Here is a 20,013-nt window from a genome sequence, read left to right on the forward strand (position 1 = left end):
TACCTTTGTAGCAGTCTGAAAGCCTCAAGAGAAGCTACTTGTTCAGGCCTATAATCCTAGCTAATCAAGAGGTTGAGATCTGAGGATCCATGTTTGAAGCCAGCCCGAGCAGGAAAGTCCATGAAACTCTCTTCTCCAGTTAACCACCAAAAAGTCCTAGTGGAGATGTGGCTCAATTAGAGCATTAGCCTTGAGCAAAAACACTAAGGGACAGCACCTAGGCCCAGAGTTCAAACCCCAGTACTAGCGTGCGCATGAGCATGCACACACACACACACACACACACACACACACACACACACACACACACACACACACACACACACACACACACACGCCATAAGAGAAGAGAATAGTCAAAACTTTTTTTTTTTTTTTGGTTGATCATGGGTCCTGAACTCTGGGCCTGGGCACTGTCCCTCAGCTCTTCAGCTCAAGGCTAGCGCTCTACCACTTGAGCCACAGTGCCACTTCCGGCTTTTTTCTTTTTGCTTATGTGGTGCTGAGGAATCGAACCCAGGGCCTCATGCATGCAAGGCAAGCGCTCTATCACTGAGTCACCTTCCCAGCCCAGTAGTCAAACTTTATAGACAAGAAACTGAGATTCAATGGAAGTGGCGCTGTAGCTCAAGTGGTAGAGCGCTCGCCTTGAGCTGAAGAGCTGAGGGACAGCGCCCAGGCCCAGAGTTCAAGCCCCACGACCGACAAAAAAAAAAAAAAAAAAAAAAAGAAACTGAGATTCAAGAAGGTCACAGAAGTACTTAAACCCCAGCCTGTGTCTCTCCTGGGATTAAGCTCCCACCAACTTGAATGGAAGATCTGGAAAGCTTGGTGAGAAAAGATGGATACTTGGTAGACCAGCTTGGGCTTGCTTCCTGGACAATTAAGGGCAAGAGGAGCAGGAAAGCTCCCCTCTCCCCCTCTCCCATCCTGCTCTCTGGGGTATGTGAGTCTTCTGAACTGGAAGATGTGTGTCCTTCATGGAGAATTGGGAGAGGGAGACCCAGTGCTACCCATCACTCAGTCCGACATCCTAGACACTTCCCTTTTCTTTCTGGGCCCTGGTCTCATCATATGGGCTCAGACCAACTGGCTGGCTATATTTGCCTTGGATTTTTCTTTCACATACTACAAAGTGAGGATAAGGCCTACAGGAGAAAGACCCCTGTCTTCATCCTGTTCTGCTCGTCTTCTTCCTAGGAGCATGGCATTCCCACAGACATGGGGTACGCAGTGGCGCCCCACCATTCGGGTGTGTACCCTGTGCATGTGCAGCTGTATGAGGCCTGGAAGCAGGTGTGGAGCATCCGCGTGACCAGCACGGAGGAGTACCCCCACCTGAAGCCAGCCCGCTACCGCCGTGGCTTCATCCACAACGGCATTATGGCAAGTGGCCCCGGCAGCAGGAGGAGGGGGTGGTGGGTAGCAGGCACGTGCAGGTGCCATCCTGGGAAGCAGGGCTGTGCTGAGCTGGCATAGGTACTGCGGGCCAGATTATGCTCCCACTGTGGCCCTCTGAGATCCATCCTGCAGAAGGTGCACCGTCAGTTCGCCCACTTCTATGAACTCCTTAGATTTTGTGACAGAGGATCTAGGAGTGAGCAGTCTTCAAAGGGGTTCTGATGAGTATGAGAGATGGAGCTGTTAGACCCATTTCCTCACTTAAAAACTTCTCTTGAGCTTTTACAACGTGTAAATTCTTTTCTAGGGATTGGGGACATAGAAGTGTGCACAAAGCAGACAAGTTTCTGGCTTTGTAGACCTGGCTGGAATTCTAGTGGCAAGAGACAACGTGCTTATGGAGGTGTAATGTATATACTAATCAGATGATGATGGTGCCTAGGGAGAGGCAAACAGAGAAGAGAGGTAGGGGAGGGGCTGTGAGTAAGGGTTAGGGAAAGTCTTCCTGGGGTAAGCCATGCTACTACTGGTGGAGGAACATTGAAGACAGAGAAAGCAGCAAGTGCATAGGCCCTGAGGCAGGCTTGTGCTGGGTGTGTTAGAGGACCAGCTAGTAGATCAGTGTGTCTGGAGGGGAAGAAGTGAGAGGAGATGATGGATGTCAGAGCAGTGATAGGCCAGAAGGCATAGGGCTATGGAAGGGTGGTCATTGATGGGCGTCAGCTACTGCGCAAACGTGGGAGGGTTTCAAATGGGGCATGGTCTGACTTACATTTTAAAAAAGATTTCTTCATCCTGCCTGTTGCCTGGAGTTTAGAGTGTAGGGTACAAAAGTGGAAGCAAGCAAATCAGTTAGGAGGCCATTGCCTTCCTCCTCCAGAGGAGAGATGGGTCCCAGTGCAGGAGGGGGACATGATTGTTAATTGGGCTTGTTAGAAGCTGGAGCCCCTCGTCTGCCCAGGTGGAAGTAAGGTCTAGGAAGGAGACAGAAGTCAAGAGTGACTCTTAAGGTTTCTGGCCTGAGACATTAGAAGGATGTATTTTCATCAGTGCAAATGGGCAGCTGTAGGAATAAAAAGTTCATATATATGTCTGTGTCCGTCCATCCATTCATTCATGCACTTTCTCAATACTAGGGACTTACATTAAATGTTGAGCACTAATTGGTGAGAAGACAGGCCCATTTTGGCTCTCTTACAGCCTGGTTTCCAGAAGGGAGACAGCTAGTGCATGATATGCACATGACCAGGTGATGTGCTGATATGCTTGCAGATTATGACCGACAGAGACCTGTTACAGAATCTTCACTGCAAATGGTCTAGGCTTCAGAAAGTTATTCTGCTACTCTTGAGCCTGCTTTGTTTGTGCAGAGGACATCAGCAAAGTATGATATGACAAGGGTCTGTGTTCACTGGGTATGGTGTCACAGGTGCAGTCACAAGGATCCCCAGGGGGAAGGGCTGTGTTTCTGAGGAGACGTGGCCCTTCCCCTGGGAAAGAGCCCTCCTAGCACCATCCATGCCTGGGTATATCACAGCCCCTCTCCTGCCTTGTCCTAGGTCCTCCCTCGGCAGACCTGTGGCCTCTTTACACACACCATCTTCTACAATGAGTACCCTGGTGGCTCCAGTGAACTGGACAAGATCATCAATGGGGGCGAGCTTTTTCTTACTGTGCTCCTCAATCCTGTGAGTCCTATGTAGTCTGCTGCTGGGGGGGGGGGGGGGGTAGGGGCTGCTCAGAGCCTCTCTGCAGATGCAGGGATTTCTTGGGATGGGGAATGGCAAGAAAGAGGCCAGAAGGAGAGCCTGGAAATTGAGAGAGCGCCCTTCCAGTTCCAGCACTGCCCTTTCTCTGCTGCTTGAGCTGGGGGAAGACCTCAGAACTTTCTCTTTTGTATTTTATGCTCATAAACTTTCTTACAAAACTAGTAGCATTTCTCTGCATATTCTCTTTCTGGTCTTCATTCATACGTGCACACATGTGTTCCTGTATATGCACATTTGTGTGCACTAAGACAGATGTATACACACACACACACACACACACACTCACACACACACATACACACACACACACCCTTCACTTGAGCTTCCTGGGTCTCTCCTGGTTTGTGAAATGGAAGTAATCATCCGGGCACCAGTGATTACTTGAGGCTGACATCTGAGGATCATGGTTCCAAGCCAGCCCAGGCAGAAAAGTCCCCATGAGACTCTTTTCTCCAGTTAACCACTCAGAAACCAGAAGTGATACTGTGGCTCAAAATGGACTCTGTTCTCTTCATGTCCCACATATATTACCCCCTCCAAATTAATAAAACAATAGCTCCTAAACAGGTCACCCTTTCACTTTAGGTTTGGGGGGACAGTCACACTTGGGTTTGTCCTGGCGTTGCGTGGCTCAAGGTCACACACTGAGGTTGCTGATGGCCCAGTGCGCCTTGCACTGGTCTTGGGCAGCCTGCAGCAGGGCTGGGATGATGGTGGTGAGAGTGATGGCAGCTCAGTGCTCACTGGCTGCTGCTTCACTCCTGTGCTCCTGGAGCAGATCAGCATCTTCATGACACACTTGTCCAACTATGGGAATGACCGCCTGGGCCTGTATACCTTCAAGCACCTGGTGCGCTTCCTGAACTCCTGGACCAACTTGCGGCTTCAAACTCTGCCCCCGGTACAGCTGGCTCAGAAGTACTTCCAGATCTTTTCTGAGGAGAAGGACCCACTCTGGCAGGTGGGTCAGGGTGGCCTTATGCCTTGCTTCAGCATGGGTTGAGACTTGGCCTTTCCATTCCACACCTTCTCGAGTAGCAGCTCAGGTAGCTGTTTGCTCACCGGTGGGCATACACTGGTTCCTGTGCACATATGTTCACACCTACACATAGGTACACACCTCCCTTCTCGGTGCATCATGAACTCATACACAGCTTTGGAAAAGACAGCCTTTAAGAACTGCTGGTGAGGGGCTGGAAAGGTAGCTCAGTGGTATAGTGCTTGCCTTGCATGCATGAGGCCCTTGGTTCGATTCCTCAGTACCACATAAGCAGAAAAGGCCGGAAGTGGCCCTGTGGCTCAAATGGAAGAATGCTAGCCTTGAGCTGAAGAGCTGAGGGACAGCGCCCAGGCCCAGAATTCAGGCCCCATGACCAACCCCCCCCCTCCAAAAAAAGGTAATCTCATATAGCTGAAGTGTAGAGGGTGACTGCGCCGCCTCAGGAGACTCTTCTCAAGCCTCTCATGCCCCTTCAGCTTGGAGCCATTGGGAAAAGACTGAGGGGATGGTTTGGAGCTGTCCTTGGGAAAGTCTGCACCTCCTGGCTGTTAAAAGTTGGAAGCAGGAGCTAGACTTGTGGCACATTTGCAGTTCAGACCAGAGGTCCATAAACCACAACTCCTGACTGAATCTATTCTTGGCCAGTTTCTCTAAAGAACGTTTTCTTGGCACCAGCCCCACTCCTGCTCAATCTCGTGAATACTGTTGGCGCACCGCTCTCATGTCACAGTGGCAGAGATAGCATCCAAAACCTCCAGTGTTTACTAAACATTTCCCAAAAGGCTTACTGAACTCTGGAGGAAAAGCTCACTGACCCCTGGTTCAGGCATTACTAGTCCAGCTGGGCATTTAGCCAGGCTCTGTGGGGGACATGACACCAACTATGCCTGTCATAGCTCAGTGTCTAGACGTAAGGATGTGATGAGGGTATGTATAGGCATTTTGCCCATGGTTGGGGCCATACATCCCTGTGTCAGGCCACAGATGCAGTGTGTGGGGGTCTGTTTCATCGTGGGTTTCCGGGCCTCCCTTACTTCCTGTCCATGGTGTTTTAGGACCCCTGTGAAGACAAACGCCACAAAGACATCTGGTCCAAGGAGAAGACATGTGACCGCTTCCCTAAGCTCCTCATCATCGGGCCCCAGAAAACAGGTAGGTCTCTCTATACCCTTGCTGTCTTACACCACCAACCTCTGGGGACTACCTGCCTTTCTTTTCCCAAAAGTGGGAGTAACTTAGAGCAAACATGAATTGCCCATCACCATGGAGATTGGAAGGGAGTGGAGGGTGAACCATTGCCTTAGTAGTGCTCCTTCGGTCCTCCTGGGAGTCTCTGAGCCTAGGCAGAAAGGAGGCCTGATCAGCTTCTCTGCAAGTGTGCACAGTGTCAGGCAAAGAGGAATGATCAGTTAGTCGTGTCTGCTGGAGGTGCAGGGCAGGAAGCATTGATGTGATTGAAGAGCATTTACCATGCACATGTTTCTGTAAGGCCTAAATGGATGCTTCCATTTTATAGACAAGAAACTCCCAACTGGTGTAGTGGTACATGTCGGCAATCCCAGCACTCAGGAGGTGCAGGCAGGGGATGGAGAGTTTGAGGCCAGCCTGTGCTACATAGTCTCACAGTACCAAAAAGGAAAAAAAACAAAACAAAAAGGAAGAAAGGGGCTGGGAAGGTGGCTCAGTGGTAGAGCGCTTGCCTTGCATGCATGAGACCCTTGGTTCGATTCCTCAGCACCACATAAGCAGAATAAAGCCAGAAGTGGCACCGTGGCTCAAGTGGTAGAGCTGAAGAGCTGAGGGACAGCACCCAGGCCCAGGGTTCAGGCCCCATGACTGCCAAAAAGAAAGGAAGGAAGGAAGGAAGGAAGGAAGGAAGCCAATGTTCAGGAAGTTAAGTAACTTGCTGTAGTATACTTGGTTAGAAAATGATCAACCAGAGCTGGGAAACTGGTTCAGTGGTTTCAGTGGTACAGTGCTTGCCTCATATGCACGAGGCCCTGGGTTCAAGTCCTCAGCACCACATAAACAGGAAAGGCCAGAAGTGGTCCTGTGACTCAAGTAGTAGAGCTCTAGCCTTGAGCTGAAGAGCTGAGGGACAGTGCCCAGGCCCAGAGTTCAGGCCTCATGACTACCAAAAAGAAAGGAAGGAAGGAAGGAAAGAAGGAAGCCAATGTTCAGGAAGTTAAGTAACTTGCTGTAGTATACTTGGTTAGAAAATGATCAACCAGAGCTGGGAAACTGGCTCAGTGGTACAGTGCTTGCCTCATATGCACGAGGCCCTGGGTTCAAGTCCTCAGCACCACATAAACAGGAAAGGCCAGAAGTGGTCCTGTAACTCAAGTGGTAGAGCTCTAGCCTTGAGCTGAAGAGCTGAGGGACAGCACTCAGGCCCAGAGTTTAAGATCCACAACTGACAAAAAGAAAAGAAAAGAAAATGATCAACCAGATTGGTTCCAGGACTTGACCCTGAAGCTTATGGAAGGTCTCCTTAGGAGGAAGAAGGGGAGAGAGAATAAGGGGAGGGCACCTCTAAGAACTCCATCAGAACTGGAAGTCTTGGCTTCTTAAGAATTTCACATAGGCCAAGCACTGTGGTACATACCTGTAATCCCAGCACTCAGGAGATTAGGCAGGAGAATTGTGAATTTGAGGTCATCCAGGGTAACATAGCAAGACTCTGACACGAATGAATGAATGCACAAATGTCTCACATTAACAGCTTGAGGGTCAGAGCTCCCTTTCCCTGGGTTGTGCCCAAGTGCTAGACCGAACAAATGTCCAGGGCTAGAGAGGAGCTGCAGGAAACATCTAGCTGTAAGGTTCAGAGGAGACATTAGTCCATCTCACATGGCTGCCAGAGTTCAGTGGTAAGAGGATTCCAAGGCCAAGTCCTTGTTTTATGATAAAAGGTGCTGTAATAGATTAGTGATGTCTTCAAGGGGTATAGGAGTTGGGGTGTCCACATGCATGCCCTACTTGCCATCTTGGATTTAGTACAATTTGTTTCTTATATGGATGTGGAAACCTAAGACCTAGGGAAAGCAAGCTGCTTTTCTAACACCTCCATTGAGTATTGTGGAGGTAGGCCCAGAACCCAGATTCCATTGTGGGCTCAGCCATGGTCTCGGCTTCCTCCCTTTCTACAGGTACCACAGCCCTCTATCTGTTCCTGGGCATGCACCCAGACCTAAGCAGCAACTACCCCAGCTCAGAGACTTTTGAAGAGATCCAGTTTTTTAATGGTCACAACTACCACAAAGGCATTGACTGGTAAGGGGCCTTTCTCTACATAGCAGGACTGGAGGCCATCGTGGAGCCATCTGGAGAGGCCTGCAGGGCCTAACAGGGAACAGCTGGCACGTGCTCACACGCAGCGGAAGTGTTTATAAACAGGGAGTCCTGGTGGGAGAGCTTTGTCACAGATGGGATGATTGATAGGAAAGCACTTTGAGCTGCTGCATGACCTCGGGCAGAGATTGCTAAACTTGGAATCCAGCCCTCTCCTTGCTTGCATGGAAGCATATGAGTACTAGAGGAGGGGAGGGGTTCACTCCACACTCCGAGATCTTCCGGTGAAAGTCCAAGTATTCTGACCAAGTATTCTAACTTTTCTCTCTGCAATTGGCCAGATGTGGGGAGAAGGTATTCTTGGGAGGCCTCCAAAGGTATTGGACGGCTTCTCGTGAAGTGAGTAGAGTCACAACTTCCCCGCCAGAATTTTCCCCAGATGTCACCTTAAGTGTGTGGGGGCCAGTGTGGGGTGTTTTATTTTTCAATTTTTAAGTCTTGTATGAATATATATTATCTTTATTTGTTGTTCCTAGGTTATTGGACATTCTGGGTGGAGACTATGGGATTTTGTCTTTTTCTGTTGATATGTCTGTCTTTCATCTGCCTATCATCTCTCTGTCCATCTGTCATCTGGTATGTCTGCCCATGTGTCTGTCTATCCCTGTACCTATGTACCTATATATCTTATTTCTGTATGTCTAACATGTCTCCTCTTTTATCTAAAACCCCTTATAGCCAGATGTATTCATCAAAAGGCAGCATATTTGAATTTAGAAAGGTAATATGGTGTGAGGCCTCTGCTTAGTGACGCCTTCCACAGGGCAATACATTAACATGCCTGCGGCAAGGCCTATGAATATTTATACAGTAAGATCAAGAAGTTGGGTGTTGTTGCCAAATGGCTTTGGTATAAGCTTAGGAAACAAAGCTTCTGCTTTCTTTGCTTTCCCAAGTTAGATTTTACAAAGAGAATTCAGAAATATGAGATAGGAAGATTCTTTGGTTTTGTGGGTGGGCCTTAGGTGGTCACTGGAATCAAACAAGCCCTGGGTGATTTTGTCAGAGGGGTCCTTGGGATTCCTTTGATAAGAAAAGAGTAGAGTTTCTTCACACTTAATTAGGATGTCTTGTTTCCCATGAATTGACAATTGACACATCTATCTTACATGGTAGGAACCCTGGGAGAGTTGGGGTGTTGGTTAAATTTATGCAGGTGGTCATCTCTCAGGGTGGGATGTGGGACAGTTCTCTAGAAGGCTATGCGCATGGGCAGGCCAGGAGTGTGGGTATGGTGACAGGTGTTCATGTACAGCAGGCCAGGGGTGCAGGTACAGTGTGTATGGTGACAGGAGGTGATCCTTCTGGTCTTCAGGTCCACACATACAGACTGGAAAGAGAGCGCACTCTTTTTTTTTGGGGGGGGGGGAGCTTGAACTCTGGGTCTGGGTGCTGTCCCTCAGCTCTTCAGCTCAAGGTGAGCACTCTACCACTTGAGCCACAGCCCCACCTCCGTTTTTTTTGTGGTTTATTGGAGATAAGAGCCTTACAGACTTTCTTGCCTGGGCTGGCTTTGAACTGCGATCCTCAGATCCCAACCTCCTGAATAGCTAGGATTACAGGCCTGAGCCACCAGTGCCCAGCAGAGAGCTCACTCTTTAGAGGCCTCGCTCCCTTCTCCTCTGGTCCTCCCCAGGTTGCAGGGAGCCACACGGAGCCACAGCTAGCTCCCAGGGGCAGAGTCAGTTAGCTGTGGGAGCATCTAGGGCTTAGGATAGAATGGCACAGCTCCCACACCTGCCCCACCACTCACACCACACCCAGAGTCTTCAACCCTCCTGACTCCATAGCCTCTACTGAAAGGATCAGATTTGAACAGGAGCCTATCTAGTGGCCATTCCTTGCCAGGGGAGAGTCCTGGTTGTCTGGGGCAGTGTGGCCTGCTTGCTTTCTGAGGAATGTCTGCCCTCAGCAACCCTCACCATGTCCCTGTCTGGCTTTCTGCAGGTACATGGAGTTCTTCCCTATCCCCTCCAATACCACCTCCGACTTCTACTTTGAGAAAAGCGCCAATTACTTTGATTCTGAAGTCGCGCCACGGCGGGCAGCAGCCCTACTGCCCAAGGCCAAGATCCTCACCATCCTCATCAATCCAGCGGACCGGGCCTACTCGTGGTACCAGGTAAGCAGGCTGGAGTGCAGAGTCAGAGTGGGGTTCCCACTGACCCTTACTCAGCAAATATTGACTAAGCACCTGCTTTGTGCAGCCCTGAGTGAGGCATCAGGCGTGTGGTGATGGTTAAGTACAAGTCCTGCCTCTGAGGTGTTCCCAGCCTGGCGAGGATGACAGGCAGAAATCAATGACTTCTCAGTCAGTCCCGGCTTCTTGATGGCTCCTGTGTCCAGGGGGTAGACCTTGATATAGCTTAGATTTGGTGAATGCTGATCTGGGCTCAGCTGGCTGTGGGTTTCCCAGTGGACATGGTTGGGTGGGAACCTGGGAAAGGGCAGGACACAGGGCCTGCCATTCTATAGTGCTGCAAACAGCCAGACTGCAGGACTGGCTGGATGAAGCCTAGGCCCTGCCTGGCTATGTAAGAGCCAGACTCTCATTTCTGTGACCTGACTCCATTTCTTTTGAGTACAGTTCATTGGGCCTCCCGGTGTGGAGGCTGAGGGTGCATTCCTCTTCTGTCTGCTAGGCTCCCAAGAGTGCTGTACTGTACTACCAAGGTTTTGGTTTTGGAAGTGGCCCCAGTGCCCACTGCCACATTCCTTATCAACTAGAGCTATTCTTGGTATTGGAGGACGCTTGGGCCTTACCCTGTAGTTGCCTGGGGGGTGTCATCGTCTTGGCCAGGGAGGCTTGGCTACTTAAAAAAAAAAAAAAAAAAAAAAAAAAATATATATATATATATATATAATTTATTGCTTTAAAATATAAAATTTTATTGTTGTTGTTAAGGTGTTATACAGAGGGGTTGCCATTTCATAAGTCCAGTAATAAGTACATTTATTGTTTTGGACAATGTCACCTCTTCCTTCACTTTCCCCCAGTTTCCCACTCTCATCCCTGCCCATAAGTTGCCTAGTTGATTTTGTTCACCCTTCCTCCCTCCATTTATGCACCCACCTTTGCCCCACTAAAGAGAAAAAACCCCAAAGCCAAAATGAACACCACCACCACCAACAAAAATCCATTTCCTGGAATTTGTTTCATTAAATAATATTTTAATGTTCAGAGGAGTTACATCTTCCTGTTACTCCCCTAAGATTATCCTCCTTTAGTCTGACTGTGAATGCCTACAGTCCTGTACAAGTTATCATGTCCAGGTACATTTTAGACCTAGCTTCCATATATGAGTGAGAGCACATGATATTTGTCTCTCTGAGCTTGGCTTACCTCACTTAGCTTGATTTGTTCTAGGTACATCTGTTTCCCTGCAAATGACATAATCTTATTCTTTCTGATGGATGAGTAAAATTCTATAAGTACCACGTTTTTGATCCATTCAGCCATTGAAGGGCATCTGAGGTGTCTCCATAATGGCTATGTGAATAGTGCATCAGTGACATGGAGGTGCGAGTGTCTTTACCATATCCTGACTTGGAGTGTTCTGGGTAGATGCCCATGAGTGGTATGGCTGGGTTACAGGGAAAATCTGTTTAGTTCTTTTGAGGCACTTGGAAAGTGCCTTGAGGACTGGTTGTACTATTGTACATTCCACCAGTAGTACAGGAGGGCTCCTTTCCCCCTTACCCCTGCCAGCATTTGTTGGTGTTCAAGTTCATAATGTCGGCCAATCCAGGCCAACATGTGGGGTGAGATGGAATCTCAGAGTTGTTTTGAGTTGCATTTCCTTTATGGCCAGGGATATTGAGCATTTCATCATGTATTTATTTGCCAGTTTTATTTCTTCTGAGAAATTTCTCTTTAGCTCCTTTACCCATTTATTGATTGATTTCTTAGTTTGGGGAGGGGTTACTTTTTTGAGCTCCTTGTGTATTTTGGACATTGGCCTGGCCACTTTTGAGCCTCCTCACCTGAATGCTTGCTGGGCTTCACTGTGTGCCCTGCAGTGCCAGCAGGTACAGGGAAGATCATCTTTGCTTCTAGTCCCTCAGACTTCGCGCCCTCTAGCTGCTCCCGCAGCCTGGGGAGGGGATAGTTCCTCTTGTCCCCTGGAACTTTGCCTCATACCTTGATATGCACCTTTCCTGTGCCTGTAGTCAGGGGAAACTGAGGACACAGCAGGCAGGCAGGCCACTTCTCTTCCCTACCTGTGCCTAGCACTGAACAGAGAACTGCTCTCTGCTCTTATGGGGAGATGGCGACATAGAGAAAGCTGTCGCAGGTCCAGCTGGCCTCCTGCTCTATACTCAGGGCGATGTTCCACTTCTGACACCTCACAGGAGCATCATGGCAGTTTTCTAGAAGGCAGGAAAGGTGGTGGGGAGGAGGGGGTGGGAGATGAGTGTGTATATCTACTTCACATATGATGTGAAGTTTCATGTGGTAGCATTTTGAACCTAGTCTTCTAAATCTAAACCCTTACTCTTTTTCTAGTCTACAATCAAAGGGTGAAGGGAAGGAGATAAGGAGAAAGACTCATTCATACCAGGAGGGTCCAGGAGAAGCTGGAAGAAAAAGAAGGGTGATGTTCTGTCTGAGGGAGGCCAGGAAGAGCCAGAGGCCATTGTGAACATTGCCTGGGCTGTTTTGACATTGGAGGAGGGCAGGTCCCTGTGCTCTGGACTGGAAATTCTCCTGGTGTCAGTGTCCTTCAGCATTATTTTTCAGTAATTCAGACTCAATCCTTCCGATTTCCATAAAGGAGAATTGAGCTGCTTGGTGTGCATAGCACCTATGTCTCTTCTAACAGGACATGTTCTGTTTCAACAAGGAGTGTATGAACTTTGGGACAAGACTTAGAGCAGGTATTTTTCTCTGCTTGGCATTTCAGAACATGGCTTTTGTTTTCCTGTGTTTAGCAGTAGCTGCCTTCTGTATATGACTGATTCCCTTTATCCTTTCATGATGGTGGCATTGACTTTTCTTTTGAAATAAATGGATGTGAAAAAAGAAAGGTGAGTCATTGTCAAGAAAACAATGCTGACATTGTGGTGCCACAGGATTCATAGAGACTGTGTGAATGGCCAACATTTATTTTAAAAAGATGGGAAACTGAGACCCTGGGTTTAGTGACTTCCCTGAAGACAAACAGCAGAGAGGCAGAGCTGGGGCAGGCTCAGGATCTCCACACCTCTGCACATGGACGGCTGTCTCCATGTGACATGCCACCTTCTCCCTCATCTGCAGCACCAGCGGGCTCATGATGACCCAGTGGCTCTGAAGTACACCTTCCACGAGGTGATCACAGCCGGCCCCGACACGCCCTCCAAGCTGCGGGCCCTCCAGAACCGCTGCCTGGTCCCAGGCTGGTACGCCACCCACATCGAGCGCTGGCTCAGCGCCTTTCACGCCAACCAGGTAGCCATTGCCCCCACCCCTTGGAGTGCTGATCTCAGTCTCTGGGGACTCAGAAAGCCCTGGGGTTGGGTGGCTAGGAGGAAGAGAAGGGGCATGGTGACAGGGTCAAGTCACATGAAGCCTTTTATTTCTTATTTTGTGCTGGTCCTGAGGCTTGAACTCAAGGCTTGAACTAGTGCCACAGCTCCACTTCTGGCTTTTTTTTGGTGGTTAATTGGAGATAAGATCTCACAGACTTTCCTGTGTGGGATGGCTTTGGACCCCTGTCCTTAGATACTAGTTAGGATTATAGGTATGAGCCACCAGTGCCTGACAAGAAGACTCCATCCACCCTTTTGTGGTATTGGGGATTGAACTCAGGGCCACTAGGCTTATTAGGCAGGTGCTCTACCACTTGAGCCACTCCATCAGCCCCCTTTGCATTTATTTCTTTATTATTAATTTATTTATTTTGTTGATCATGGGGCTTGAACTCTGGGCTTGGGAGCTGTCCCTGCGCTCTTCAGCTCAAGGCAAGTGCTCTACCACTTGAGCCACAGCGCCACTTCCAGTTTTCTAGTGGTTTATTGGAGATAAGAGTCTCATGGACTTTCCTGCCCGGGCTGGCTTGGAACCGCAATCCTCAGATCTCAGCCCCCTGAGTAGCTAGGATTATAGATATGAGCCATTGGCGCCCGGCTATTTTTTTTTTTTGCCAGTCCTGGGGCTTGAACTCAGGGCCTGGGCTCTGTCCCTGAGCCTCTCTGTGCTTGAGGCCAGCACTTTACCACTTGAGCCATAGCATTAACTTGCCAGGGCTGACCTCAAACCATGGTTTCCCCGTCTCCATCTCTCAAGTAGCTGGATTACTGGCTTCGGTCACCATGCCTGACTCATATGAGGTCTTTTAAAAAGCCGTTAGAGATTGGGGGAGGAGCATGGTATGTGGACTAGAAGCTTGGTGACAGGCTAGAAGGGAGAGGCTATAGGGTTTTTTGTTTTTGTTTTTGTTTTGCCGGTCCTGGGCTTTGAACTCAGGGCCTGGGCACTGTCCCCAAGCTTCTTTTGCTCAAGGCTAGCACTCTACCACTTGAGCCACAGTGCCACTTTGGGCTTTTTCTGTTTATGTGATACTGAGGAATTGAACTCAGGGCTTCATACATGCTAGGCAAACATTCTACCACTAAGCCACATTCCCAGCCCTGAGGCTGTAGGTTTTTGAGGGTGGGTTACGTTTGGGGGTTGATAGCTTAAATTCTGGGAGAGGACAGCGTGGCTCAGGGGAGCTGGCAGTGAGCAGAGATTGCACACAGAGAACAGCATTAGGCATGGAGGCCTGCTATTCCAGGGAGGAGGAGGAAGTAAACTCAAGCTCTCAGGGTCCCAATTTGCAGCCGGACCTGTACCTGCCAAGATAGCAGCTGACCCCAATTGCTCAGGTGGCCTTTTACTCTTTCCTTCTTTTCAGATTCTGGTCTTGGATGGCAAACTGCTACGAACAGAACCTGCCAAAGTGATGGACTCAGTGCAGAAGTTCCTCGGGGTGACCAACACCATTGACTACCACAAAACCTTGGCGTGAGTAGTGTATGGCCTAGCCTTGCCCAGGCACCCAGGCTAAACAAAACAAATAGCAGCAGAGGCACCCCAAGCCTCCCAAATCCCAAAACTTGAATGATGACATAGGTTAATTAGAGTTGGCAGACATGATAGAGCACACACTGCCCTGCTGGTTATTCAGAAGAAAAGCTAAGGTGGTAGTACCTTAAGAGAAGCAGATGATGAACCTGTTCTGTACTGGTCAGCCTATCCTGGAGTATCTTCACTTAGTTCGGATTGGGTCAAACATTTTTAGTGTTTTGTCAGTTGGTCAGACCAGCAATGGGCAGTTCCAACTTCCATAAAGGTTTTTCTAGCATTGGGCTTAGACTTAAAGTGTAATTTCTTTAGACTTAGACTTAAAATAATTTCCCACTCACCTGAAGTGCAGGTGTTGAGAATGCCTCTGCACAGCTGGTAGGTGCTACCTGTGTGAGAGGCTCAGGGTAGGAGAGGCTGCCAGAGACTGGAGGCCTAAGAAAAGGGAGGAAGAAGTCACCCTCCCTGGCTGCTTTCTTGGCAAAGTCCTGCAGTAAGATAATCCTAGCTACTCAGGAGGCTGAGATCTGAGGACCACGATTCAAAGCCACAGCCTGGGCAGGAAAGTCCATGAGACACTTATTGTCAATTACCACTCAGAAAAAGCCAGAAGTAGCACTGGCTCCAGTGGTAGAGTGCTAACTTTGAGCAAAAGATACTCAGGGACAGTACTGAGGTCCTGAGTTCAAGCCCCAGGACCAGCAGGGGGGAAAAAAAAAGAATATTCCCTCTGCTTCTGATTGTACTAGAGATGGAAGGTGGAAGAGGAAAATTGATCCCATAGGGATGGACTGTGGTGTCACTGATGCATGGCTGAGGAACTCAGACTCATCACTGCCTGTGACCTGCTTCAGTCCTTGAGGCTTTGAGCCTTAGCCATCTATAGCTTGGATGTAGGAGAGGATCTCCAGCCTTTTAGGAATGTTGAATAGAAAGAGAGCATGTGGATGGAGCCCATGTCTCAAAGTTTGTATATGCCAAGTGCTCTGTCAATGTCACTGTCATCTTTTTGAAGCTGGGACTGGTAAAGGGGTCTTCTTGAGTAAGCATGGTGCTGTTCACTACCGAGTTGGAAGATGCTCAGAAGGCACCTCTGGGGATTGTGGGAAGGGGAAGCATCCTCTTGTGGATCTTAGGAGGAGGTAAGGCAGGAGCCTTGGAGCATGAAAGGTGCCTTTTGCAGGAAGAAGGGCAGATGTGGAGTGGAGCCCAGGCAACACGTAGGCCAAGAGATAACACATGTCAATCCACAGTCTTCGTGGCCCATGAGTGTGAGGGACACAGACATTCTCTTCTGGGTGCAGACCACAGGTGGGGAGGAGGAGGCAAGGCCTCTGGCTCCCACCCATAGGCTTCCACTTCCACAGGTTTGACCCAAAGAAAGGATTTTGGTGCCAGCTGCTCGAAGGAGGAAAAACCAAGTGTCTGGGCAAAAGCAAAGGCCGGAAATATCCAGAGATGGACTTGGATGTAAGTGGTGGACATAGTGCCAATGGCAGCCGGATGAGTGGGAAGGTCCTGCGTTGGAGGACCCTCTGCCCCTACCTCCTCACCCAGGCATGGTGGTGGCATTTCCCAAGAGGAGGTTCTGGCGACTCAAGACTATCATCCTAGCTCATCAGTAGGCTGAGATCTGTATGATCTCTGTTTGAAGTGAACGTGGGTTACAGGCTTGGCTCAAGTGCTAGAGCACCAGCCAAGCAAGCTCAATATCTAGTACTAATGGGAAGAAAAGAGGAGGAAATTTGGGTGAGGCATGAGGGGTGAGGGGCTCATTGCCTTCAAAGACTGGAGGGTTGGAGGATGAAGCAGATGGTGTTCTCTGCCTGAAGACACTCCTTCAGGGGAGGTGACCCACACCAGGGGCCAGGGCTCAAGGCAGGGAGGGCTTTGTGCAGGACAGGGGTGCACGTGTATGCAGTGGACATTCAGAAAGGGTGTCTTAGGGACTGAGGTGGTAGAGAAGGCCTCCGTGGCAGGAGCACATGGAGTTTGGGTTCACAGAGATAGGCTGTTCTCCTAGGAGAGTGCAAGGACACACAGGAAGGTCATAAAGGTCAGCATGTTTTCCTCTTCCTCTCTGCCTCTGGTTTTGATGAATGCTCTTTCCTCCTTGACACTATGAGCTCTATTTCAGCCCTCCTCCTAAATGGTAGTTTCTTCTGGAGGCTTCTGTTTTGGGCAAGTTAGAGGCCCTGTGTGCGTCTGAATACTGCCCTCCCCTGAGCCATCTTTCTGTTGCAGTCCCGAGCCTTCCTGAAGGACTATTACCGGGACCACAACATCGAGCTTTCCAAGCTGCTCTACAAGATGGGCCAGACGCTGCCCACCTGGCTGCGGGAGGACCTCCAGAACACCAGGTAGCCCTGGCCACGGCAGGCAGACTGGACACCTGTGAGCTCGTGGCAGCAAGGGCGTCCTGCTGCCTGAGCCAGACTGACCTGCAGAGAGGGGTGCCAGGCCAGCCGAGCACAATGAGCAATACTCCGTGGAGGCCCGGCCAGGGCCAGGAGCAGCCCAGCGGGTCTGCGAGGGCCTCCGAGTACCGCCTGCCGGATATGTGGCCTGCAGGACCTCCCTGGCACCAGAGGTCCATTCCGTTCACAGCCTCGCTGCAGAGGCCACTTCTGGTTGGTGGAAGGCCACTTTTCTGGTGAGAAGGAGTCCCGAGAGACTCCTTCCTATCCCTCACTGTGTTCTACCACCCTGTCCTCTCCTCCATCCTGCGGCTCCCTGCTCCCTCAGGTATCCCCTCAGTATTAGCTGCCAGAGCCCTGTCCTCCGAACAACAAGGAGAGGAGCCTAGCGGGGCCTTTTGCCAAATCAGGGGGAGAAACTCGATGCTTCCCTGAGTATTCCAAGCGAGGACCTTCTGAGGGATCAGAGGTAGCCCCTGGATGTAAGTGTCCCCCCTGAGAAGGCGCAGAACCTCCACATTTGGGTTAACACTGACACATCTCACCTTCCTTTTTGGAGAAAGAATCTCTGGTTGCTTCAGTATCCCACCCAGTGCCCAGGGTGTTCTGCAGGTCCCAGGCCCTGCCACGGGGCCTAGAGACGCAGGCCTCATGGCTGTTCCCTTTCTTCACCCTGGATGTGACGTGTGGTGTTTCCTGTGGTGAAAGGCTGAGGTGGGCCTGCGGTCTGCCCGTGTCCATGCTCCTGTGTACGTATACCATCCCCACACCTACTGCCTTGACCGGCAGACTGGTGTCCACAGTTTTGCCCCCAGTGACCTGTGGCTGAGGGTCCCCAGAGACCTCCCTGTTAACCTCCCAAATACTAAGAAGCTAAAGTATTTTAATATTTTGGTTTTTTTTTTCTTGGTGCCAGAGTTTATACCCTGGGTGCTGGGGTCGCACTGTGTTAAATATATATATATATGTATGTGTATATATATGTATGTATACATGCATGTATATACACACATATGTATGTAATGTGTATATATATATTATATTTTTTTGGTTGGGTTTGTTTTTAATTCAGTCGTTACACAATGATGCAGCCCAGCTCGAAGGTGGCACATCCTAGTGCTGGAGGACAAGATGGAAGGGAGGAGGGAGGGCGCTTCTTTGCATGTCTGGGCCTCAAGGAGTCAGAATGAAGGTGCCCAGGTCTCTGCTCCCTCCTCCATGTGCCACTGCTGTCCTGGGGCTGTCCCAGGGGATCAGAGGGGTGATGCCAAAGGGAAGATCAACTCTCTCCAGGAGTTCTGGCTTCAGGTATCCCAAGGCCCTGGGGGGAGAGTGGTCAAAGGGAATAGTGGGGCTGGGGCAGGAACGTTGGGGCCCAGAGCTGGCTTGCCCCTGCCCCCCCTCACATGGTGCTAGGTTGGGAGCTACCCTGGGAGTGGGCGCCAGGGCCACCACAGTCTCTGGGCTCCTCGCAGACACAGTATCCCTGGGCTGTTGTCTGCTTGGGTTCCACTCTCCCCTTCCTCTCCCCTTTAACAATGTGAAGTGACTGAGGCTGAGGGTGTCTTTCTCTGGCCCCCTCCACTGCCAGTTCTCCTTCCCCCTGATACCAGGACATTCTTCCAGGAGAGCCCTGCCCTGTTCAAAAGACTGGCATCTTGGGCTTAGAAAGGTCCTTTGACAGGTATAAAGCAGGCCTGGGTAGGGAGGTGACTTGCTTGGCTGGTGCCAATAGAGCTGATCAGAAGCCAGGCCAGGATTTGAACTCCAGACCCCCAGATTTCGAGTCCAGTGCTCTTCTTCCAATGCCACACTGCCTCTAAGCCCATCCTTGGGACCCTACTGTGTGTTAGGCTTCCAACCCTTCCTTAGTCACAGCTGCAGTCATTCCAGGATATGGGGACAAACCACTCCATCCCAGCCAGGTGCCTTTGAGCCTCCTTGTTCCCAGGTCTGCATTTGCTTCAGCTGTGTGGGCAGGCCTTCCTCTTGCAGCCCAGGCTGTCTCTGTTCTGAGCCAATGCCCTCTTCTCATGTTCTCCGTGGGGTGGAGAAGAACATTGGATGAGATGCGCACAGATGTGTGCAGAGAGCTCGTTGCCACCATGCTTCTCATGGGGGCCCTCGAAACCTGGGCACTCTGGCTGTTGTGGACCCCGCAGGAGTGAGGAGCGCAGTGCCCTGAGCGCAGGCCAGCCTGTCTGCTGTGTTCACAAAGATGCACCAGCAGATGGGAGCCTGTGACCTCCCTGGTAACAGCTCTAAGCCTTACTTCCCATCTGTCAATGGGGATGGGGTCCGGGATCAGAAAGCCAAGCCCTGCTGGCTGGAGCAGCCCTTGTGGGACAGAGAGCTTCCCTTTTCTCTGCCTTTGGCCTCAGGTAGGAGCAGGCAGGTTTGAGACCCCAGGATGCAGGGGAGAAAGTCTAGATTTTTGCTTGGTCTCTTCTAGCAGCCTTGGAGCTGGCCCTGTCACCTATTCTCTGTCTGTGTAGGTCACTGTTGCTATGTTTATTCCTACTAATCTTCCTTGAGGACTTGCTGGAACTTGTAGGTATTGAAAGAAAGGGAGGGTAGTACTGTCCTAGTAGCCTTCAGCTACTGGGCACACCAAGCTCCCTTTTGAGAAGGGCAAACCTGACGTGACCAGACATGGGAGTAGCATCAGTTTCAAGTGTCCATGGATCACGGTAAGCATTTTGGGGAGAGAGAGCACTGAAACTGTGCAGGTCACTCGGCTGTCCCACCAGCCTCTGGTCCAGAGTGGGTGCAGGTGGGCTACTTGTCTGTAGTTCAGGATCTAGAGCCTTCGGCGATCCTGCCATCTGATTGCCTGGAGGATGAGTGGAATATTTAAAGATGGCCTTTTGAGCCTCAGTACATGAGCAGCCAGCACTTCTGAATTCACGGAGGCAGGTGTGGGTTCCCACCGAGGAAGGTGCCGGCCTGACCCACAGAGATGGCCTCTGCACAGGCTGTCCCCAGTGGGAAGAGCAAATACAGAAGTGTTTTACCAAGTGTTTGATT

At 50.2% G+C, this 20,013-nt stretch overlaps 1 protein-coding gene across 2 annotated transcripts in view; it reads left to right on the top strand.

Moving 5' to 3' along the window:
- Positions 1–18,004, top strand: part of Ndst1 (N-deacetylase and N-sulfotransferase 1) — a 46,121-nt gene extending 28,117 nt beyond the window's left edge. For both annotated transcript variants that reach the window (XM_042691959.1, XM_042691960.1), the window contains 10 exons: positions 1,201–1,386; positions 2,961–3,089; positions 3,949–4,131; positions 5,226–5,322; positions 7,320–7,443; positions 9,469–9,643; positions 12,782–12,952; positions 14,400–14,509; positions 15,937–16,039; positions 16,814–18,004. In XM_042691959.1, the coding sequence (XP_042547893.1) occupies positions 1,201–1,386; positions 2,961–3,089; positions 3,949–4,131; positions 5,226–5,322; positions 7,320–7,443; positions 9,469–9,643; positions 12,782–12,952; positions 14,400–14,509; positions 15,937–16,039; positions 16,814–16,933 (1,398 nt within the window). In that variant the 3' untranslated portion in view covers positions 16,934–18,004. The remainder of the gene's footprint in view (positions 1–1,200; positions 1,387–2,960; positions 3,090–3,948; positions 4,132–5,225; positions 5,323–7,319; positions 7,444–9,468; positions 9,644–12,781; positions 12,953–14,399; positions 14,510–15,936; positions 16,040–16,813) is intronic.
- The last annotated feature ends 2,009 nt before the right edge of the window (positions 18,005–20,013 follow it).

The sequence above is a fragment of the Dipodomys spectabilis genome, unplaced genomic scaffold, assembly GCF_019054845.1.
Source record: "Dipodomys spectabilis isolate Male_0828 unplaced genomic scaffold, ASM1905484v1 ptg000147l, whole genome shotgun sequence".
Taxonomy (NCBI): Eukaryota; Metazoa; Chordata; class Mammalia; order Rodentia; family Heteromyidae; genus Dipodomys; species Dipodomys spectabilis.